At 39.0% G+C, this 25,079-nt stretch overlaps 1 protein-coding gene across 4 annotated transcripts in view; it reads right to left on the bottom strand.

The window, feature by feature from the left end:
* Window positions 1-25,079, bottom strand: part of MTA3 (metastasis associated 1 family member 3) — a 196,583-nt gene that overhangs the window by 93,840 nt on the left and 77,664 nt on the right. For all 4 annotated transcript variants that reach the window (XR_003004294.1, XM_024753600.1, XM_024753599.1 and 1 more), the window contains exon 4: window positions 8,899-9,025. Coding sequence is in view for 3 of the 4 variants with exons in the window: in XM_024753600.1 (XP_024609368.1) it covers window positions 8,899-9,025 (127 nt within the window). In the remaining variant the exon portion in view is untranslated. The remainder of the gene's footprint in view (window positions 1-8,898; window positions 9,026-25,079) is intronic.

Below are 25,079 nucleotides of genomic sequence, written 5' to 3'. Positions count from 1 at the left end.
ATGCCATAACTAAGAAGCCCAGAGGAAGGGATGGGGAAAGGGAGGGGGGAGGGAGGGAGGAAAGAAGGGAGGGAGGAATAAATATTTTTTTTTAACCTTTAAGCTTTAAAAATAAATAAATAAAATAGAATAAAATGATCTACCAAATATCCTCATCATTGAGGCATCCCTGAAATTTCAGGATACAATGGATAAGAGAATTCTAAGATTTAAAAGCTGGAAAAAAACAGGTAATATGCAGAGTATGGAGAATCTATGTGATATAAAACTACTTTCAATGACAATAGATGTTTGAGGACACTGGGGTTAGTCATCTTCAACCCAAAATTAAATTCCAAGCCAAACTATGTATCACATGTGTAGTAATAAATTATCTATGAATTTCATTCCAGAATAGCATAGGAAGTATTAAAAAATATGTAAAAGAGAGGCTGAGTCTGATAAAGTTGATAGCCTCTGCTGTAAGTTGTTATACACTAAAACATAAAACTAAAATTAAGAGTCATAACCAAAAAACACAGAAGCCTTCCAACTAGTATATGAAGAACAGTATAATTAGAATATCACCACTCTATAACAACTGTGATTAATGGAACTCCAGGCAATAAGCATCAAATAAGTGCCAGTAACATCCAGAAATGAGAGATTATATACCTCCTAATGTACAACACCACCTATGAAGAAGTTTTTGTCTCTTGTACTTCACTCTTCCCCAAGGCAGGGCAGGAGGAATGAAGGAAACCACGTCCTCTATTACCAATTCACGAGAAATAGGAGGGAGAGGGGAACGTGGTTGAACACAGGGGGATACAATCAGCAAAATCAAAACGGTGAGAAACAAAATCCTCAATTCATCAACAAAAAAATAGTGGGGGGGGAGGAGGGGAGAGAGAGATAGGGAGAGACAAAGGGAAGCCTTCATTTATTTTCCCCTAGGGCCCCAACTGATTTGGCACCATATACTGAAAAGACCACCCTTTTTCCACAACACTGCACAGGCGCCTTCATCAAATATCAAGTTGTACTATATATGCGGGTCTGTTCTGGCTTTTCTATTCTGTTCCACTGGTTTATTTCACAATCCACTTACCTGTACTACCGTACATTAATTACTGTAGCTATACAAGTGTCTTAATATCGAATGATATAAACCTCTAACATTTTTGTTCTTCAAGACTGACTTTATCAATGGTTCTCAAACTTTTTGGTCTCAAGATCTCTTTTTTTTTTTATTATTTTTTTATTTATTTAGGCTGCGTTGGGTCTTTGCTGCTGGGCGCGGGTTTTCTCTAGTTGCAGTGAGCGGGGGCTACCCTTCATTGTGGTGCGCGGGCCTCTCATTGCAGTGGCCTCCCTTGTTGCACAGTACAGGCTCTAGGGTGTTCGGGCTTCACTAGTGGTGGCATGCGGGCTCAGCGGCTGTGGCTCACAGGCTCCAGAGTGCAGGCTCAGCAGCTGTGGAGCACAGGCTTAGCTGCTCCGCGGCACGTGGAATCCTCCCGGACCAGGGCTCGAACCCGTGTCCCCTGCACTGCCTGGTGGACTCGTAGCCACTCGTAGCCACTGCACCACCAGGGAAGCCCCCTCAAGATCTCTTTTAAGTTCCTAAAAATTATTGAGAACCTCAATGAACTTTTGCCTTTGTGGGTTACATCTATCAATATTTACCATGATAGAAATTAAAACTAAAAATTTGACATTAATTTAAAATAAAAATAAACATATTAGCAAATATTTGTTATTAATAATTACTATATTCCCCCCCCCCAAATTAATGAGAACAGTGGCGTTATTTTACATTTTTGCAAATCTCTTCAATGTCTGGCTTAACAGACAACCAGGTTTTCACATAAGTAACTAGTTTACTTCATTTTCAAAGAACATCCGTCAAATACTCATGTCTCAATAACCACAGTTTGGGCTTCCCTGGTGGCGCAGTGGTTGAGAGTCCGCCTGCCGATGCACTGGACGCGGGTTCGTGCCCCGGTCTGGGAAGATCCCACATGCTGTGGAGCGGCTGGGCCCGTGGGCCGTGGTCGCTGAGCCTGCACGTCCGGAACCTGTGCTTCGCAATGGGAGAGGCCACAACAGTGAGAGGCCTGCGTACCGCAAAAAAAATAAATAAAATTTAAAAAATAACCACAGTTCATCTCTCAGTGGTTATTTCAGGCAAAAATGGTGTTCCATGAAAAAGGTAGCTAGTTTAGCTCATATTTCAAACAAGCCCATGAGGTTTTTCTCAAAATGATCATCCCACTTCTATATGCAGCAGAAACGATTTATGCATACTTCCCATTTCAGCACATGCAACATTAAAAAGATGTGGAATCTCTTTTTTTCTTCCCGTTTTATTGAGGTATAATTGACATACAGCACCATGTTAAGTTTAAGGGGTACAGCATAATGATTTGACTTACATACATCGGAAAATGAAGATGTATAATCTCTTGAAATAAGGGAGAGGTGATGGTTGCACAACGTTGTCAGTGTACTGAATCTTTTATACTGAATTGTACCCTGTATACTGTACAGTGGTTAACATGTTGTGTGAATTTTTCCTCAATTTTTAAAAAAAGGCAGTTGAGACTTATTAAAATTAATAAATGGTACTGTTTTGCCAAGAACATTCTTAAGTGGAACTTGTCTTTTTTTTTTCTTTTCTTAATTGCAAATGCATACGGTACAGTGACGAATATAGCACAGTTTGGTGACACTGACGTGATTCCTGCTGACTTGGTGCCAGCAGTTTACCCACCATTGCTTTTGCACATGATTTTGCTTTTGCAAAATCAACATGGAGAAAAGGCAAATAACATCTTACTGTTGTTATGAGAATAGTTTTGATCTCAAAAAGGCCCTCTTGAATGGGTCTACGGGGACATCCAGAAGTACACGAACCATGATTTGAAATGTTCTTGGTCCTTTCGATTCCCAGAGATTTTGGACTCAGCTTCTCAATTTATACACACATACACATACACAGACACACACACACATACACACACAACCCTGCTAAGCTTTTCTTTGGAATTACATTGAATCTTTGGATCAATTTGGGAAAAACAGACTTACTGTCATTTATTTACTTAATCTTTAATTCCTTTAGCAATACTCTGTAATTTCTGTGTGGAGTTTTTACACATCTTTCCCTCTTTTTAGACATCTTTTATTTTTTTAAATTTATTTTTATCTTATTTTTGGCTGCGTTGGGGCTTCGTTGCAGCGTGCAAGCTTCTCACTGAGGTGGCTTCCTTGTTGCGGAGCACGGGCTCTAGGCATGTGGGCTTCAGTCGTTGTGGGACGCAGGCTCAGTAGTTGTGGCACACAGGCTTAGTTGCTCCGCGGCATATGAGATCTTCCCGGACCAGGGCTCGAACCCGTGACCCCTGCGTTGGCAGGCGGATTCTTAACCACTGTGCCACCAGTGAAGCCCTAGACGTCTTTCTTTAGATTTATTCCTAGGTGTTTGATATTGTTTGATGATACTGTAAATAGTATCTTTTTTTTTTTTTTTTAATTTATTTATTCATTTATTTATTTTTGGCTGTGTTGGGTCTTTGTTTCTGTGCGAGGGCTTTCTCTAGTTGTGGCAAGCGGGGGCCACTCCTCATCGCGGTGCGCGGGCCTCTCACTGTCGCGGCCTCTCTTGCTGCGGAGCACAGGCTCCAGACGCGCAGAGCTCAGTATTTGTAGCTCACGGGCCCAGCTGCTCCGTGGCACGTGGGATCTTCCCAGACCAGGGCTTGAACCCATGTCCCCTGCATTGGCAGGCAGACTCTCAACCACTGCGCCACCAGGGAAGCCCAATAGTATCTTTTTAAACTTAATTTTCTAACTGACCTCTCTTCACACCATATGCATAAAACAGACCTAAATATAAAAGGTGGAACAGTAAAACTTCAAGAAAACATAGAAGAATATCTTCATGATCTTAATTAAGAAATCTCTGCCCATTATAAGATCGTGACACTTGGATTGGCTTTTGAATGAGCACTCTTTCTGAGTAACAAAATATTATTGTTTTGGTTTTTTGTTTGTTTGTTTTTCGCAGCTGCCTGGGAGATCCTAGTTCCCTGACCAGGGATCGAACCCAGGCCCCTGCAGTGAAAGCATCGAGTCCTAACCACTGGACTGCCAGGGAATTCCCCAAAGTATTCTTACTCTAGATTCATTCTGCTCTTTCATATATATCAAACCTATCAGGCATGTCTATTAATGTCTCAAGAATGGAATTTTTCCAGCCTTTATTTAACTGTCCTCCTCCCCTCCTCCTGCTGTTCCATCATTCATTTTCCTACCAAATTTCTCACATATTTAAAAACAAACCAACCAACCTAGAAAGAGCAAAGATGACAATAGCAGCACTGAAGAATAAGCACTGCTTAACGACAGGAAGCTGCACACAAGGAATGTAGCTCCTCTGCCATTGAGTAAACTCCAACAATGTGCAGCCCAAATCCAAAGAATACACATAAGATTAGGAATGAAAATGCACTGAAGATACACCAAAATGTCAGTGCTGCTGGGTGGAGGGATTACAGGGGTGTGTGTGTCTTTTTGTGTGTTTTTCCCATTTCAACAATAAATTATAATTCTTCCATTATCATAAAATAAACAATAAAAGTTTACTTTTAAATTTTAATATGCAGTGATGTGGAGGAAACAGCAAAATGGGCATATTCATAATATACTGTGGTGGGAATATAAACCGACAGAATAATTCTTGAAGGAAACAGCATTTTGCAACAAAAACATTTGGAAAATGTACCCCTAAATTAGAAACAGGTCTGCTATCAAACGATAACAGTAGCTAATGTTTCTATTGTACTTTACTACTACTGGGGAAGGGAGAATAAAGATGAGTTTAGTTTTTAGTAGATTCCCATCTATTCTGTCTTCATCAAAACCAGCCAGGTTGTCATGAAAGGCAGGGGATTAAAATGGATGCAAAACGGCATTTCCCCTCTCTAACGTCCAAATGTACAAACTTTTTTTTTTTTCTGCAGTTTCATTAGGTCCCATTTGTTTATTTTTATTTCCATTTCTCTAGGAGGTGGGTCAAAAAGGATCTCCCTGTAATTTATGTCATAGAGTGTCCTGCCTATGTTTTCCTCTAAGACAAACTTTTAAATAATACTTTTTCCATTATATACCTAATGTGCTTTCATTTCAGAGAAAAGTAGAAATATAGAAAAGAATAAATATGAAAGTTGCTTGCATTTTCTGATAGTAGTGCAATCCTGAAACCTATCAAATACCAAGTTCCTACTTACATTTGTGATGCTGACTCCTATCTATGAATGAAAATGACCTCATTTATTTGCAAAAAAATCTTTAACTAAAAAAATAAAACAAAACAATTCTGCAATAAACATATCAGTATATATATTTCTACACACTTGCATGAGAACCTCTGTTAGATAAAATCAAAAAAGTGGAATTGCTGGGTCAAAGGATATTCACACATTAAAGTTTGATTTCTCTGATTATATTAACATTCAAATATAGAAGAATTATCTATTTCCCCACCCTCATCAACACTGAGTGTTAAGACAAGAACTTCAGTATTCCATCCCCCAAATACCTCTTGTTGGCTAGAAACTTTTCCGTTTCTCCCTTTATCATGGTTGCTATATATGCTTTATAAATTCATTTCATTTGGTGACAAAAAATATGTACACAAAAGATTTCCTATTCACTGCTTAGCCCTCCATGAGAAAGCTTGATATATCATAATATTGTATATTTGCCGCCACGTGATCTGAGTTCAAGATCTGAATCTGTCATTTAAAAGCTGTGAGACTGAAAACTAAACCTTTTTGTTTCAGTTTCCTCATCTGTAAAATGAGGATAATAAGAGGACCTACATTACAAAGTCATTGGGAAGATCAAATAAAATACATGTAAAGCAACTGAAATAACACCTATCACAAAGGTTCAATAAATGTTAGAATTTTTAAAAGCCAAGTTCAATAAACATGGGCTCTATATAACTGAACACAGTATTCTACACACACAAACACACACACACACAAAGTGACAGGTCTAGCACCTGGCATAACAATAAATTTTATAGTGCTTTATAGCCCACGCAGCATATAATCTATTATTAATGACCTAAGGCACTGTGCAAGAAGCATGCCGTCTCTCCCCTTCACCCCAAAAAGTGTTCCAAAGGAATTCTCATGTTCAAATCCTATCTATCCTAACAAGATAGATACAAACAAATCCTCAACAAGAGCTGAATCACTAACTCTACCCAGAAAAGTCCTGGTCCTATTCATTCTCTTCCAATGAAATTAGAAGGAAGGAAGAGTTGCCTCCCTGCCACTTTGGGAAGCTTGTAGCACCCAGTTAGTATTATAGCTCCCAAACTACAAAGGACCTCAGGAATGCCTCAGTCAGGTTTTCTCCTCTGTTCCATACAGCACCAAGGAAATTCTGGGCACTTAATAATGCCCCTAAGAATCAAAAGCCAGTATTCATCAAATTACCCCTCTTTGCTGCCAAAGAACAATGGGACTTCAGTAATTTTCTCCTGTTAAAGCACAGATAAATAGGGCATGACTTCAACGTTAGCAAAATGTCAAGATCACCCCAATGTGCACTTGTTCTACATCAGCATGAGGGCTGGTTAGCACAGCTTTGTGCTTTGGCTGGAGACTGCCCCTAAATCCATTCAGCTGTTTGAAAATGAGAGCCATAAATGAGAAAATATGCCTCCACACTACTCCCTCTCAGCTTGGAGAACAAAAAAATTTAAAAAAACAAATGCTTCAAATGTCTATATCTCTTCCTCATATTCAAAATAATTGCCACCAGGTAAACTCCTTAAGTTTACAAGCTGGGGAACCTTGTCTTATTTATCAAGCAGTTAGCAAGCTCCCTAATTGAGAATATACTCAGGAAATGTGTGCAACATGACTGAATGATCGTATATTCTATGTAATTTCTATGTTCAACAAAGGGGTGTCTTGATAATTACATTTCAATATACTCTCTCAGTCCTTATGAAACATGAAAAATACTTCACTAGTTTTTCCATTCCAAGCAATCTGTTAAAGGAAACCAACATTACTTATAAACAGATTCCAAGCTATCAGGAGGGTAAATTAAAAATATACTTGCGTGTTTTGGATACATTTTTAAAACCATTTGTCAGATTCTTGTTCTGGCAAGAGTCTTATGACTGGCCACATAACTTCTTGAGCTTAAAATGAATCTTTATATTCTAGCTTCTTCCAATTAAATGATAAATGCATATGGCTCTTCAGCATTTATTAGTTACCTATATCTTAAAGCAATTTTCTTATTTCTTGAAATACCCTTATTTTTAGGTTAAATATTATTCCCACATTAACTGGCCTGATTATCTTTTCTAACACAGGACGTAAGTCACACAGAACATACTAACTCTAGCCAATCTAAACACAGTGTCCCCATTTTTACATACTTTCTTGAATTTGATTATTTTCTAGTTATCAACATACAATAGAATGTTTCTATAACAACAGAAATCTAATATTCTGTTGTAGTTGCTGTATCATAATTCATTTAACCAATTCCCTACTAATGGACATTTACTTTCAATTTTATACTACTAAAGGCAATTCTGAAACAAAAATAAACACAGTGTCCCCCAAAAAACCTAAATAAAGCAATGATATGATGTTAACTACTGAGGAGGATCAAGTTATCTCTGAAAAGATTTGGAGAAAGGTGATTCTGGTATCTTTGTGATACACTTCCTGTCTCAGAAGATCTCTGTGTCCATTTCTGAAAAGAGAAGTATAAGAATACACAAAGGTCCGGGGAGTTGGGGCATGTGTGTTTGTGTTACAAAGACCAAACTGGAGCTTCAGGAAGTCTCCAAACATGTCTGAGCCCAAAAAAGACAGACTTAGATACAATACCAACATTCACGGCTAAAGAAGAGGGGCCAATTTTTTTTAAATAAACAGTTAATACATTTTATTTCCATATATAAACAGTTTTTAAGACAATAATAACTAGTGAGGAGTTGAATAAAAGAAGTAAAGATTGTGAACAACAGTTGAAGGAATTCCTTTAACGTTAGGGGACAAAAACACTGTATCCTGGACACAGGCTGTTCCCTGCACACACCCATGCTTACCTGTTCCCTTTACCTGAAACATGCCCCCCAATCTCTCGAAGGCTGAGTAAATGCCAACTCCTTCTGAAGTTTTTGAGTTCAAACATTTTGTTATACCTCCAAAATGCACCTATTACAGACAGCACTCAGAAAGAGCTGAATTGTATCTATGCTTAAATCTTACCACTACCGGATCAAAAAGACCACCACCATTCTCCCAAAACTACAAACCAGGGACTGGATTTCACTTTTACATCCCATCATTACACATATCAGATACAAGTGAGTGAGTAATAAAGAATATAAAGTTTTCATCCCAGAGGACCTCAAAAATAAATAAATAAATCAAAAGCCTTGTATCCTACAAGGTCAAGAGACAAGTGCCGGGAACCAGATCTAGAACCAGGTTCTAGTTCTTGGACTCCAATGACTATATTATTTTCTGGGAATCTGGAGAAGACCAGCATTTCCCAAAATGGTATCTGCTGGACACTGTTCTGCAAGATGCTAATACATACTTAAATAAACTGGAAATGGCTGGACTAAAACAAAGCTAACATGGTTACTTTACTAAAGGACATTTGCAGGGCTTTAAAATGCTAATATACACTATAAATTTCCAAGATAAGATTACATAATGAAGCCTTTAGTGAACTAATTTGAGCAAGATTGTTGGGGAGAGTTTGGAAAATGCTTCAAAAAGGTTGTTTTAGTTTGTCTGTTTGTTTTTCCCAGTTGTCACAATATTACTGAGTACTTCAGATCAACTTCTAAAGAGTTCTTACCTGATATGTGTTGCAGGCAGAGATTCGTACTGGCGAGACAAAAACAGCTCCCTATGTTTCAACTGATGTTTCTGTTTATCCGTCAAGTCAGCCTCAACTGTTGTTTCAGATTCTTCCTCAATTTCTTCTACACAAATAAAATTCAAAAAATGCATTATTACAAAGTACATTACCTATTTGGTTATTAAGATAGACTTAATCAGCCTTTCTTTCATTCAATATTTTTTTCAAACGAACTGATTTTAAATTTACACATTTAACTTGTCATTTGAATTACAACCATAAAATTAAGTTACCCAGGCCTCAAAGGAAGAACTCCAATTTTAAGATGGCAGATGGAACATATGCATCTATCTCCTCTTCCCCCATGAAACTACACCAAAATATCAATGAAAATGTGTTAACATTTCAATGACAATAAAAAATGAAGCAACAGGGCTTCCCTGGTGGCGCAGTGGTTGAAAGTCCGCCTGACAATGCAGGGGACACGGGTTCGTGCCCCAGTCTGGGAGGATCCCACATGCCGCAGAGCGGCTGGGCCTGTGAGCCATGGCTGTTGAGTCTGCGTGTCCGGAGCCTGTTCTCCACAATGGGAGAGGCCACAACAGTGAGAGGCCCGTGTACCGCAAAAAAAAAAAAAAAAGCAACAATGGAAGAAAGATTTTCAACAACAAAAAAAGATGGAAAATAGATTTAAAAGAAAGGAAAAGTACACACTTAGTCAAGAGAAGGAAGTGAAAATCTATGTGCGTAGAGAGCGACGCCACAGAGAAGGTGGGCACAGGGCGAGTACTGACTTATCCCTTGAAGCTACCAAGTATTATGAGAAAGAAAGCAGGGTGAGAGCAAAAAAGCAGGAGAAACGGGTTGAAAGTCTATCTATAATACAATTACTTAATCCCAGAATACTCCAGTTAAAAAGAGTACAATCAGAAACAAATAGATAACACATTTCAAATTTGATAACACAAATAAAAAACTAATAGAAGGTTTAGAGGATAATGTAAATGAAATTAAAACAAAGAGATAACTGAAAACCAAAAGATTAAAATAGTAAAGAAGAATGCATGAGGTCCAACATCCCACTAACAAAAGTTCCATAAAGAAACAACAGAGAAAACAGATTCTTTTACCTCTTTGTTTGTTTTGGTGGGGGTGGATGAGGGAAGACCTATCAAAGAGATGATTCAAGAAAATTTCCCCTTACTAAGTGTCCAGTGAGACTGAGTGTCCCGATTGAATTCATGTCATCGTGTCATACTTAACTTTTTTTTTTAAGTGACAGCATGAGAAGACTGCAACCATTTACAGGAAAGAAGTGTAGGCACAAGCAAAGAAACCAGAATCCGAGTGGAATCACAGATGAACAGCAACACTCTGTGCTAAGACAGCACAGCAATGCCATCCAAGAGGAAAAATGACATTCAACCTAGAATTGCATAGTCAACTATCAAGTCTTAAAAGAGAATAAGGACAAACTTTTTGCATTCATTCAACCAAGATTTACAGTTCACCCTTGAACAATGTGAGTTTGAACTGCACGGGTCCACTTATATGTGAATTTTTTCAATAAATACAGTACATTGGAAAATTTTTTAGAGGTTTGCAACAATTTGAAAAACTTCACAGATGAGGACTTCCCTGCCAGTCCAGTAGTTAAGACTCCGTGCTTCCAATGGAGGGGGCGCAAGTTCGAACTCTGGGCAGGGAACTAAGATCCCACATGCTACACGGCCCCCCCCCCAAAAAAAAACAAAAAAGAAAGGAAAAGAATTCACAGATGAACCACGTAGCTTAGAAATATCAAAAAAATTAAGAAGAAGTTATGTTGGGACTTCCCTGGTGGCACAGTGGTTAAGAATCTGCCTGCCAATGCAGGGGACATGGGTTCAATCTCTGGTCCGGGAAGATCCCACATGCCGCGGAGCAACTAAGCCTGTGCACCACAACTACTGAGCCTGTGCTCTAGAGCCCGCGAGCCACAACTGCTGAAGCCCACACGCCTAGAACCCATGCTCCGCAACAAGAGAAGCCTCCACAATGAGAAGCCCACACACCGCAAGGAAGAGTAGCCCCTGCTTGCCACAACTAGAGAAAGCCCACACACAGCAACGAAGACCCAACGCAGCCAAAAATAAATAAATAAAATAAATTTTTTTAAAAAGGGATTTTTCACTTAAATGTTTATTAAAAAAAAAGGTATGTCATGAATTCATAAAACGTGGATAGTAGTCTATCCTTATATAGGCATAAGGTGAATGATATTTAATAAAAACTACTGTGTTAGTTTTCTTACTGTTTTATAATTTTCCTTTCAAAGAATTACATTACCATTCATTATATTAAATTGCCTCTCTCTCTAGTAACTGGAAAAACTGCTTATCAGCATCTTATCACAGGTAGGTGGGTTTTTTTAAAAAATTGTATCAATGTTTCCAATAGTGTATTATGAATATAACTGTAATACTCTATGCCATAAAACTTTTTAAATGATTCATTCATTATCGTATAGGCTAGGCTACTGTGAAGCAATCATATCAATTACACTAGGCTACCATAAAGAATCATATTGCTGGGCTTCCTTGGTGGTGCAGTGGTTAAGAATCCACCTGCCAATGGAGGGGACACGGGTTCGAGCCCTGGTCTGGGAAGATCCCACACGCTGCGGAGCAACTAAGCCTGTGCGCCACAACTACTGAGCCTGTGCTCTAGAGCCTGAGAGCCACAACTACCGAGCCCATGTGCCACAACTACTGAAGCCTGCGCGCCAGAGCCCCTGCTCTGCAACAAGAGAAGCCACTCCAATGAGAAGCCCACGCACCACAACAGAGATAGCCCCCACTCACCGAAACTAGAGAATGCCCGCGTGCAACAACAAAGACCCAACAGAGCCAAATCCCATGCTCCGCAACAAGAGAAGCCTCCACAATGAGAAGCCCACACACCGCAAGGAAGAGTAGCCCCTGCTTGCCACAACTAGAGAAAGCCCACACACAGCAACGAAGACCCAACGCAGCCAAAAATAAATAAATAAAATAAATTTTTTTAAAAAGGGATTTTTCACTTAAATGTTTATTAAAAAAAAAGGTATGTCATGAATTCATAAAACGTGGATAGTAGTCTATCCTTATATAGGCATAAGGTGAATGATATTTAATAAAAACTACTGTGTTAGTTTTCTTACTGTTTTATAATTTTCCTTTCAAAGAATTACATTACCATTCATTATATTAAATTGCCTCTCTCTCTAGTAACTGGAAAAACTGCTTATCAGCATCTTATCACAGGTAGGTGGGTTTTTTTAAAAAATTGTATCAATGTTTCCAATAGTGTATTATGAATATAACTGTAATACTCTATGCCATAAAACTTTTTAAATGATTCATTCATTATCGTATAGGCTAGGCTACTGTGAAGCAATCATATCAATTACACTAGGCTACCATAAAGAATCATATTGCTGGGCTTCCTTGGTGGTGCAGTGGTTAAGAATCCACCTGCCAATGGAGGGGACACGGGTTCGAGCCCTGGTCTGGGAAGATCCCACACGCTGCGGAGCAACTAAGCCTGTGCGCCACAACTACTGAGCCTGTGCTCTAGAGCCTGAGAGCCACAACTACCGAGCCCATGTGCCACACTACTGAAGCCTGCGCGCCAGAGCCCATGCTCTGCAACAAGAGAAGCCACTCCAATGAGAAGCCCACGCACCACAACAGAGATAGCCCCCACTCACCGAAACTAGAGAATGCCCGCGTGCAACAACAAAGACCCAACAGAGCCAAAAATAAATAAATTTATTTCAAAAAAAAAAGAATCATACTGCTGATTCTTCATTATCAATGAAGATCACTATAGCACGGATCACTATACCTGTTAATAAATATGAACTTCTTCTCACATTTTTTTTCCTTTTTAATGTCTAGTGTTAGTAACACACGTAACATCTACAGTGTTTTGTACTGCATAAGACAATACTGACGTAGGTACTGACAGACGATTCATCTTATAATTAGATTTATGGTATCAATAAATACAGCCTGGTACTGTAAGTATATTTTCTCTTCCTTGTGATTTTCCTAACATTTTCTTTTCTCTGGCTTACTTTAAGAATACAGTATATATTCTGTATGACATACGAAATATGTGTTAATCAACTGTTTATGTTACGTATAAGGCTTCCAGTCAACAGTAGGCTTATCAGTTAAGTTTTGGGGGGAGTCAAAAGTTTTATGAAGATTTTCAACTGTGCAGGGGGTTGGTGTCCCTAACTCCTGCATTACTCAAGGGTCAACTGTATTAGGCACCAAAAACAGGCACTAATCAAGGTGCTGGAGGCAATCAGTGAGCAAAAAAGTTGCTATTATGAAGAAATTATTCAAAGTGTTTGCCTCTGGGAAACAGAGGTGGAAGAAAAGGATGGAAAGGGAAGACAAAGTTTTGCCTGAGATTTTTTTTTAATGCTGTATTTAATATTCTTTTTAAAAAAAAAATTACTAGATGTCATTTACAGATATAATTCCAAATAATTTTAGATATAAAAATTTTTAAAATATAATACCTGTAGAGGCTCACAGATCCTCTGCAGCCTTACCTGGACCGGACCAGAGGAGACTGTAGCTATGGGAATAGCAGGAGTACTGAGAACTCAGAGTCAGGGAGGGGGTGACTGGATTCTCACACAAGAAGTAAAGCCCAAGGTTAGGCCTCAGAGCCTTCATTTCTGGACAGTGACAAAACACACACACACACGCACACAGCAACACATTTCTGTTCCTCACAATTCTCTCTTATAAATTTCTTACATACGGACCCAGGACCACGAGAGATTTTATCATATGTGACCCCCTAGTTGTAGTTCTTCTGAGTTGTATGAGGGCAATTAATAGGCTAAGTATCAAATATTTTCTACCTTCGAACTTTTAAAACTCTGAATTGAAAATGGACCTGTAAAAATTAGAAACTGATTTAGAAAAACATGCATCTAGCTCCAAAACAGAATAATGTGATTTAAAATTCTTTGATTGTTCTTTATAATGAACTACTCAAAGAGAAATGAAGCAATAAAAGAGCCATTTACTTGCAAGTCTAATAACATCTCACCAGTGGAAATCAATGAAGTTACTGCTGCATTGGCACTATTAGCACCAGCAAATATCACATACAAAATTATACTCTTTACCTAATTAGGATCTGATAAATTGTTGTTCCATAAAACACAGCTAACTGAATTCTAACGTGTACCCTATAGAGCTAAAACAGCAACAAGCTCTAAAAATAATGGTAACAACAGCAAATCTTATTTTCTTGTACAATCTCTTGATACTGGGCGAAAAGGAATAAAATCTCTCAAGTTCAATCTAACCAAACACAGAAATCACCACAACAGCATCTGAAACTCATTTTTTCAAATGTACAAGTTAATTTCATTTACATATTTGTATAAATTTCTACTGGCTTCTGAACAAGAAATGATTCCCATGCCATTAACATCCTAAAAACATTAAACAACCACAATGGCAAGAATTGGCATTTAGACAATGAAAAATTTAAAAGAATAGAACTATCATCAAAAATAACGGGGCTTCCCTGGTGGCACAGTGGTTAAGAATCTGCCTGCCAATGCAAGGGACACAGGTTCAAGCCCTGGTCGGGGAAGATCCTACATGTCGCAGAGCAGCTAAGCCCGTGCGCCACAACTACTGAGCCTGCGCATCTGCAGCCTGTGCTCCGCAACAAGAGAGGCCGCGATAGTGAAGAGGCCCGCGCACTGCGATGAAGAGTTGCTTGCCGCAACTAGAGAAAGCCCTCGCACAGAAACGAAGACCCAACACAGCCAAAAATAAATATATAAATAATTAAATAAATAAAAGATTACTATTAATTAAAGAAATAAAAAAATAAAATAAAATTTTTTAAAAATTAAAGAAGACTTAAGTAAATGGGAAAACTATGTTCACAGATTGGAAGATTTAACATTGTTAAGATGGCAGTACTGCCTAAGTTGATCAACAGATTCAATGCAACCCCTACCAAAATTCCAACTGTCTTTTTCACAAAAATTAGCAAACTATCCTAAAATTCATATGGACATGTAAGCAACCCAGAATAGCCAAAATAATTTGAAAAAGAACAAATTTAAGAGTACTCACACTAAAAAGAAAAAAAAAAGAGTACTCACACTTCCAGATTTCAAAGCATTCTTCAAAGCTACAACAATTAAGACGGCGGTACTGGCATAAGGATAGGCATAGATTAATTAGAATATAACTGGAGTCCAGAAATAAGCCCATACATTTGTTAAATGATTTTGGATAAGGATGCCAAGACAATTCACTGGGGGAATGAACAGTCTTTTCTACAAATGGTGCTAAGAACAACTGGACATCCACATACAATGAATAAAGCTGGGCCCTCACACCACATACAAAAATTAATTCAAAATGGATCAAAGACCTAAATGTAAGACCTAAAACTTTTATAAAACACTTAGAATAAAACACAAGTGTAAATCTTCATGACCTTAGACTAGGCAATAGTTTCTTCACTATGGCACCCTAAATAAATCTCAAGCAACCAAAGAAAAAAACAGGTAAATTAGAATTAGTATTAAAATTTTTGTGCTTAAAAAGTACTCTCAAGAAAGCAAAGAGACAACCCATAGAATGGGAGAAAATGTTTGCAAATCATGTAACTCTTAAGGTTCTAGTATCCAGAATATATAAAGAACTCTTATAACAATAAAAAGACAACCCAGGGCTTCCCTGGTGGCGCAGTGGTTAAGAATTCACCTGCCAATGCAGGGGACATGGGTTCAAGCCCTGGTCTGGGAAGATCCCACATGCCGTGGAACAACTAAGCCCATGCGCCACAACTACTGAGCCTGCACTCTAGAGCCCGTGAGCCACAACTACTGAGCCTACGTGCTGCAACTACTGAAGCCTGTGCACCTAGAGCCTGTGCTCTGCAACAAGAGAAGCCACCACAGTGAGAAGCCCATGCACCACAAGGAAGAGTAGCCCCTGCTCGCCAAAACTAGAGAAAGCCCGCACACAGCAACAAAGACCCAACGCAGCCAGAAACAAAATAAATTAAAATAAATAAATTTTTAAAAAACCATTCACAAAAAAAGAAGAAGACAACCCAAGACAGCCCAATTAAATAATTGGCAAAGGATCTGAATATAGTTCTCCAAAAGATATACAAAGAGCCAATTAATACATGAAAAGATGTTCAACATCATTAGTTACTAGGGAAATGCAAATCAAAATTACCATGAGAGGACTTCCCTGGTGGTGCAGTGGTTTGAGCCCTGGTGAGGGAAGATCCCAACACTAAAAAGGTAACAAGTCCCGTGCACCACAGCCCGTGCACCACAACTACTGAGCCTGTGCTCTAGAGCCCATGTGCCCCAACTACTGAAGCCCACGTGCCTAGAACCCATTCTCCGCAAGAAGAGAAGCCACCGCAATGAGAAGCCCGCGCGCTGCAACGAAGAGTAGCCCCTGCTCACTGCAACTAGAGAAAGCCCACGCACAGCAGTAAAGACCCAATGCAGCCAAAAATAAAAATGAAATATTTTTTAATTTAAAATTATTTAATTATTTTAAAACTACTATGAGATATTTCACATTGACCAGAATGACTATAATCAAAAAGATAACAAGCAAAAATGTGGAGAAATTGTAATCTTTGTACATTATCAGTAGAAATGTCAGACGGTACAGCTGCATTGTAAAACAGTTCAACAGTTCCTCAAATTGCTGAACAGAGTTGCCATGCAACCAAGCAATTCCATTCCTAGGTGTATACCCAGGAGAACAGAAAACATGTCAATACAAAACTTGTACATGAATGTTTATACAGCATTATTCATAACTGCCAAAAAGTGGAAGCAACCCAAATGTTTGATAAATGGATAAATAAATGTAGCATATCCATACAATGGGATATTTATCATTTAGCCATAAACAGGAATGAAGTGCGGATCCATGCTACAACGTGGATGAACCTTGAGAGATTGTATTAGGCTGTATTAGTTCGAACAAAGGAACTTTCTGGCCAACCCCATAATAAATGAAATATTACAAAAGTGAAAGACACAAAAGGTCACATATTATAGTATGCCATTTGTATGAAAAATACAGAATAGACAAATCCACAGAGACAGGAAGTAGCTTGGTGGTTGCCAGAGGATTAGTGGAGGGAAATACAGGGACGGCTAATGGGTACGGGGTTTCTTTTTGGAGTGATAAAAATGTCCTGGAATCAAATAATAGTTATAGTTGCATAAATTTATGAATATACTAAAAACCACTGAATTGTACACCTTTTAAAGTGGTAAGTTATATATGGCATGTAAATTATATCAAAAAGAGAACAAGCTAAACCTTAAAAAGGGCGGGGGGGGGCAAATGAAATGCGAAAAGTCAAAAGAACAATGGATAAATTTCAGCATAGTCATGGAATGGGATTCTACTCAATAGCTAAAAGTTAATGAGTGAATCCACATATCAATATGGACAGATCACAAAAACTTGATATTGAGCGAGAAAGCAATCTGTAGAAGGACACATATGTAAAACACCATTTTTTAAGATGCAAAAACAATGCTCTAAATACATACATATGTAACAAAACTATAAATACACGAATGGGAAAAAAAAACCACACACTGAAGTTGAGATAGCAATTCACCTATGAGGAAACCAGGAAAGCAACGGAGTTGGGAAGGGATGCACACAGCACTAAAAGAATCTGAAGCAAATATGTATGTCACAATAAGGGAGGACAAAGTTGGCTGGTTCGTTCATAATTAGCACGTTATTCTCTCTTTTCTGCTTCCTAAAAATACCTCAAATAAAAAGTGAACAGAAAAAAAAAAAAAAAAAAGTGAACAGGACTCAAGAGAAGGAAAACTGTAACTAAACTTTAATCCATGTTAAACTGTTTTTTTCCTTAATGAGACAACCACCACAGTTGATCATTTTTATGTTTTAATTTTTATTTATTTATTTATTTTTTGGCTGCGTTGGGACTTCATTGCTGTGCGTGGGCTTTCTCTAGTTGCGGCTAGCAGGTGCTACTCTTTCATTGCAATGCGTGGGCTTCTCATTGCAGTGGCTTCCCTTGTTGTGGAGCATGGGCTCTAGGCGCACAGGCTTCAGTAGTTGTGGCACGTGGGCTCAGTAGTTGTGGCTCACAGGCTCTAGAGCGCAGGCTCAGTAGTTGTGGCACATGGGCTCAGTTGCTCTGTGGCATGTGGGATCTTCCCGGACCAGGGCTCAAACCCCTGTCCCCTGCATTGGCAGGCAGATTCTTAACCACTGCACCACCAGGGAAGTCCCGATAATCATTTATTTACCTATGTCTTCCTTCTCTCCATATCTTTGTATCATCTTGCCAAAATACTAATTTCAACTGGCATTCTGTATAACGTTAATTTCCGAAATATATACAAATAAATACACATAATTATAACTATACAACTAAATTTGGGGTTTGAAGATTAAAAAAGGAAGGGAACAAAATAGAAAAGTGGCCCATCTTGGGAGATCAAAAACAGGTAAGCGCCAAGAGTTGACTGCTTCTATAAAGAAATGCATGAGATAAACAGGGAGAATACTGGAGTGGATGAAAAGTTAATAGAAGTAAGAAGATCACATGTAAAGTTGAAAGGAGTCTCTGAGGTTCTGGTACCTAACCCATGAGACTTTCACCAACCTCCAGGTGGAGGAGTCCCCACCTCTTTGCTATAAAGCAGCACCCACATAAGCTTAAGGTACTTACTTGTCACAGTATGCTTTGTGCAACAGTCATCTGATTCACAGAGTCCCTTGAGAACAAAGATGGGTCATTTATCTTTGTATCAATACTGATTTTCTCATGGGGTAGAAGAGACGGAACCTCAAGAAATGTTCACATTAGACCAGGTAAAAATTATCAGCAACACTCAAATCAGCTGCTGCGAGGACAGACTCACAGAGTTATGACATAAAACACCACAAAGAGTAACCATCAAAAGGTTACTGTTAAAAAAAAAAAAAGGTTACTGTTCAGGCTTCCCCGGTGGCACAGCTGTTGAGAGTCCGCCTGCCGATGCAGGGGACACGGGTTCGTGCCTTGGTCTGGGAAGATCCCAAATGCCGCGGAGCGGCTACGCCCGTGAGCCATGGCCGCTGACCCTGCGCGTCCGGAGCCTGTACTCCGCAATGGGAGAGGCCACAACAGTGAGAGGCCCGCATAACGGGAAAAAAAAAAAAGGTTACTGTTCAAGGGCTCTGTCACATCTCATCCCAGTGCTTTCCACAATTCTTCCCAGATCTAACACAAGGTGGATGGGATACCAGGCTTCAGAGTCACACTTGAAATCAAAGTCTAGTTCCATCCGTTCCTAGTTGGGGGCAAAATTATTTACTCTCTGTAATCCTCAGTGTCATCATCTGTAAAACGTGGACATAATTTCTCCCTTATAAGGTTATTGTGAGAATTAAGGTAATGCACATGATTTGCTTAGCACAGTGCCTAACACAGTGCTAAATTTTAAAATTTGCTATTACAATTTTTTAATGAATTCATATAATTTTCTTTGACATTTGGAAAACAATTCTTATCTCCTAAGACAATGGTTCCTAATTAAGAAAGCAAATCATGTTAAAATTAAAGCAAATTAAATATTGCTTTCACTTTTTGTAAACAACCAAAAACAGATATCCAGACCCCACCCCTGGAAATCCTGATTTAAAACTTCTAGGGTACAGTCACACCAGTTAAGCCTCAGTTAAGAATCATTATTATAAAGCACTAATTTTAAAACATTTTTCTGGCAGAACACCTATGCCAGCAATTCTCAAGCTTTTTAGTCTCAGGACCCCTTATATTCTTCAATTCTATCAGGGGTTTCAAAGAAGTTTTGTTTTCATTGGTAACACATCTACCAATATTGTGTTAGAAATTAAAACAAATAAATTTTGAAAATACTGGAAATCACAAGCACACAATGCATTATCATGAGTGATGAAGTCATCACATGTCATAAAGCCTGGAAAAACTCTGCTATACTCTCCTGAGAGAATCAGAAAGACAATTAAATAACAGCTTAGTATTATCAAGAAAATTTTCACCACAGACACCCTGGAAGATATTCAGGAAAAACTGACTTATGCAAAAGAAATATTAACTCGAAGTCTAATTTGAAAAGAAAAACAAGAACTGGCTAAAGCAAGGTTTTTTTTACTCTATTGGGTTTAAGAAACCTGTCACAGAAATTTTATCTTCACATTGTGAGATACAATGACTCATAAGCTGTTATATAGCAAGTTAGGATCCCATCAGAAATTTAAGCTATTTCTGCTTTACATTTATTTATTCAAAGAACACTGCATCTGGCAAAGGCTGCCCAATCTTATAATATATTCAAAGTCCATCTGGAATTTTATGCAGCCTTAACATGCCACCATGCATTTTTCCGTTTGCTGTCAATTTCAAAACTTAAGAAACAAAACGATTTACAAGCAACCAAATTTTCCGGCACCACAAGACCACCACCCTTCTCCCATTCATTTCAGACACAGCAGCCAGCATCTTCCCACAATGCAACTCATTTCTCTTGCTTTGATTAATAAAGAGTCTCATGATTTATAAATCTTCTAATGATCTGACCTGCCATATGTTTTACCTACTTCCCCCACAACTACACCCCATTCCCAGGGCAAAAAAGAAGAGCGGCCCCCGCTCGCCACAACTAGAGAAAGCCCGCACACAACAACGAAGACCCAAAGCCGCCAAAGTAAACAAATAAATTTATTTTAAAGAAAAGAATATAGCCCGGGACTTCCCTGGTGGTCCAGTTGTTGAGAATACACCTTCCAACGCAGGGGAACTGGGTTCGAGCCCTGGCCGGGAAACTAGGATCCCACATGCCGCAGGGCAACTAAGCCCATGCGCCACAACAAAAGCCCGACTAGAATTCACATAAATTGACAGAGGAAGTGAAAATTGGTCAACCACTGTGGAAACCTGTTTGCAATATTCTACTAAAGTATATTTATATCCACCCCATAAACCAACAATTCCCAATCCTTGGTATTTATCCAAGAGGAATGAGAGCTTAAGTATACCAAAAGAATGTTCTCAGCAATTTTATTCACAGGAGCCCAAACTGGAAACCATTTGAACATCCATCAACAGGAGAATAAATACTGCTGGGCCAGAAAAAAGAACAAGTGATACAAGCAATAACATAGACGGATCCCACAGACACGGTGCTGAGTGAAAAAAGTCAGGCAAAAGGGTAAATACTATAGGTACTCCACTGCGATGAAGTCAGAAACCAGGCAAAACTAACGGGTGGTAGTAGACATCGGAGCAGTGGTTATCTGGGGAGGGGGGAGGAAGAGGGTACTAATGGGCACAATGGAATCTGCTGAGGTATCAGAAAGTTTTTCTATCTTAATCTGAGTGGTAGTAATAGAAATGTATACGTCTGTGAAAATCTCTTGACCTGCACACTTTACCTATTACCCTGTATTTTATACCTTGATTTTTAGATATTTTTTAAAAGGATCATGATTTCTCCTTCTAGACAATGTAATAGGGATCAGATCTACCCACCCGTATGAAACCACCAAAATTTACAAATTTTGGTTTTTACAAATTTACCCCCCAAAATCAAAACTTAATAAATAAGTTTAAAAGCAGAAAAAAATACATGAAGCATCAGGCCACGGGCACATCAGGCAATGAAGAACAGTGATCCCTGAGAGACAGAAAACAAACAAGGTGAGCCCTAACACTGGCCCTTACTTATTGCCGTGGCAGAGTTTCCAGCCAACAGTGAAGGAGGGGAAACTGAGGCAGAGCCTGGCAGACTCCCAGAGGTGAGGAGACGAAGGTGAGAGACCCGGGAGACCAAGGCAACTAGAGTTCAAAAGACAGAGTACCAGAGTACCAGAGTGAGAAAACCTGGAGATCACAGACGGTGATCCTCGAGCACAGCACCCATCAGTGAATGCATGTGAGGAAACTGCCATAAAACAGGGAAAGAATCAGCGGGAACAGTGCACAGTGCTCACACGGGGCCACGAACAGTGTTTGTTTGCAAACAGCCACACTGGTAACACTGATAATTCACGGTGTATTGGGTAGAGTACACAGAAAGGCCTTGCCTAAGTAATTGGGAACAATTAAAGCCCTAGACTGAGCACTGACTGCTTTGTATCCACTTAACCAATGTACATTAATTCATAAACGCAACAACCAAAAGGACCAAACTGTTTCCAAGTAACTTAAGTGCATCACAGAACAAGAGTCAAGAAGATTTACAGGAGCATAAAAATACCCAGGACACAAGAAGGTAAAATTTACAATGACGGCTACATACCTATTAGGAGGCCTAAAATTAAAAAGACTTACCTTATGAAGTGTTGGCAATGATGTGAGGAAACCAGAACTCCCCTACACTGCAGATTAGAATATAAAATGGTACAATCACTTTTGCAAACAGTTGCAGTTTCCTAAAAGGCTAAAAATATCCAGACCATATGATAAGGCCACGCCAGTACAAACCAAGAAGAAACGTATGTCTGTACAAAGACCTGCACCAACTGTTCAAAGCAACTTTGTCTGTAATAGCCCAAAACTGCAAACAACTGAAATATCCATCAACAGATGAGTAGACAAATTGTGATACATCCACACAAAGGGATACTACTCAACAATAAAAAGGAAGAAACCAGTGATCTATGTGTTCAAGGATTAGAAGACTCAGTATTGTGAAGATGTCAATTCTGCCCCAAATTGATCAATGGATTTAATGCGATCCCAATCAAAATCCAAGCAGACTTTTTGTAAAAACTGACAAGCTGATTCTAAAATTTATATAAAAATGCGTAAGATCTAGAATAGCCAAAACAACTCTAACAAAGAGAAATCAAAGTTGGAGGGCTAACATTACTTGATTTCAAGAAGTATTAGAAAGCTAAAATAAACCAAAGTGTGTTGATGGTGAAAAGAGTAACAGGTGGATCAATGGAACAGAACAGAAAGGCCAGAATAGAGCCACACATATATGACCAACCGATTTGACAAAGGCACAAAAGCAATGCAATGGAGAAAGGATAGTCTTTTCAACAAACAGTGCTGGAGCAACTGAATATGCATGCACCCCCCAAAGGAACTTAGCATGGACACCTTGTACCATAACACAAAAAGTAACTAAAGGCTTCCCTGGTGGCGCAGTGGTTGAGAGTCCGCCTGCTGATGCAGGGGACACAGGTTCGTGCCCCGGTGTGGGAGAACCCCACATGCCACGGAGTGACTGGGCCCATGAGCCATGGCCGCTGGGCCTGTGTGTCCGGAGCCTGTGCTCCGCAACGGGAGAGGCCACAGCAGTGAGAGGCGCGCGTACCACAAAAAAAAAAAAAAAAAAAAAAAATATCAAAAAAAAAAAAAAAAAAAAAAAAAACTTCTACAAGAAAATATAGAAGACTAAATGATAGCAAAGTATGAAAGTAAAATGATTCATACTTTCTGGAAGACTCTTTAGGAACACTTATTAAAAATCTTAAAAACTGTACATGCACTCTGATCTAATCATTCCACTAAGAAAAGACAGATAAATTCATGAAAATGTATTTGCTACACAGTAACTGAAGCATTTTTCTAATTTTTTCCTGTAAACTACTAAATAATCTAAAATAATTCTACAATGGTACATGCTATTTAAAGTTGTGAATTATGTGATATATGAATTACCAATATAAGAAACATGGGCCACCTCATACAGGATATCATATTTTTCAAAGCTTGGAACACTCAGGAAACCAAGGGTCAGAAAATTTATAGTCTAGCATGGACAAAACAGAAATAAGAATGAATCACAGGATACAGGATTACAACAACATTTCTTACACACATTTTCTGCAGTATCTTCACTCCTGAGAGCCTTATACTAATGAGCTTCATAATTTCTAACAATTTCATTTAATTCTGTCATCCTTTGCTGTCCTGTTTATAGTAATTTATATGAAAAGATATACAACACTGAGCAAGTTTTTAAAAAGTCTTTTCAAATAGGGAAGAATATAGAAAATATTTCTTTAACTGTAGAGGACTGAGTAATCTGAAAACAACCTCAACAAAAGAAAAAATGGGTTTGCTCCTTGAACTATGAAAACGCAACAAAGGAGTCAACCATATTACACCTTAAAGGCAAAAACAATTATTTAAAAAAACAGGAAATAAAATCTTTTATTTATTATCACAAGAGATGTCTTTCTAACACATAACCTTCAATAATTTTCTACCAGGTTGAAATTAATTCCTCTCAGGAGTTGCAGTTTCACCCTCATGAATTACCGATACTCTTAAATATAAAGCAAGTTGGGCTAACCAGCTATTTTTACAGCCTTGCCACACAAAGACTCACAAATCTCCACAATGTGAAAATATTCATGCAGCTTTAAAGAGTATTCTAGGACTTCCCTGGTGGCCCAGCGGTTAAGAATCCATCTGCCGGGACTTCCCTGGTGGCGCAGTGATTAAGAAGCCGCCAACCAATGCAGTGGACACAGGTTCAAGCCCTGGTCCGGGAAGATCCCACATGCCACGGAGCAACTGCGCCCGTGCGCCACAACTACTGAGCCGGCGCTCTGGAGCCCATGAGGCACAACTACTGAAGCCCGCACGCCTAGAGCCCATGCTCTGCGACAAGAGAAGCCACCGCAAGAGAAGCCCGCACACCGCAACGAGGAGTAGCCTCCGCTCGCCGCAACTAGAGAAACCCTGCATGCAGCAACGAAGACCCAATGCAGCCAAAAATAATATAAATAAATAAATAAATTTTAAAAATAAATAAATTTAAAATAAAGACTATTCTAACTATTATACACTGGGTCCATGAGGGGAAAAAAAACACAAGACAAAGCAAGAGATCATGGGGAAAAAAACTATGTTAAGAAAGATGAATTGGGGACTTCCCTGGTGACACAGTGGTTAAGAATCTGCCTGCCAAAGCAGGGGACACGGGTTCAAGCCCTAGTACAGGAAGATCCCACATACTGCGGAACAACTAAGCCCATGCGCCACAACTACTGAGCCTGCACTCTAGAGCTCATGTGCCACAACTACTGAGCCCGCATGCCACAACTACTGAAGCCTGCGTGCCTAGAGTCCGTGCTCCTCAA

The sequence above is a fragment of the Neophocaena asiaeorientalis genome, unplaced genomic scaffold, assembly GCF_003031525.2.
Source record: "Neophocaena asiaeorientalis asiaeorientalis breed wild unplaced genomic scaffold, Neophocaena_asiaeorientalis_V1.1 scaffold171, whole genome shotgun sequence".
Taxonomy (NCBI): Eukaryota; Metazoa; Chordata; class Mammalia; order Artiodactyla; family Phocoenidae; genus Neophocaena; species Neophocaena asiaeorientalis.
Note: the sequence above shows the minus strand (reverse complement) of the source record. Positions and strands in the feature narration are given on the sequence as shown.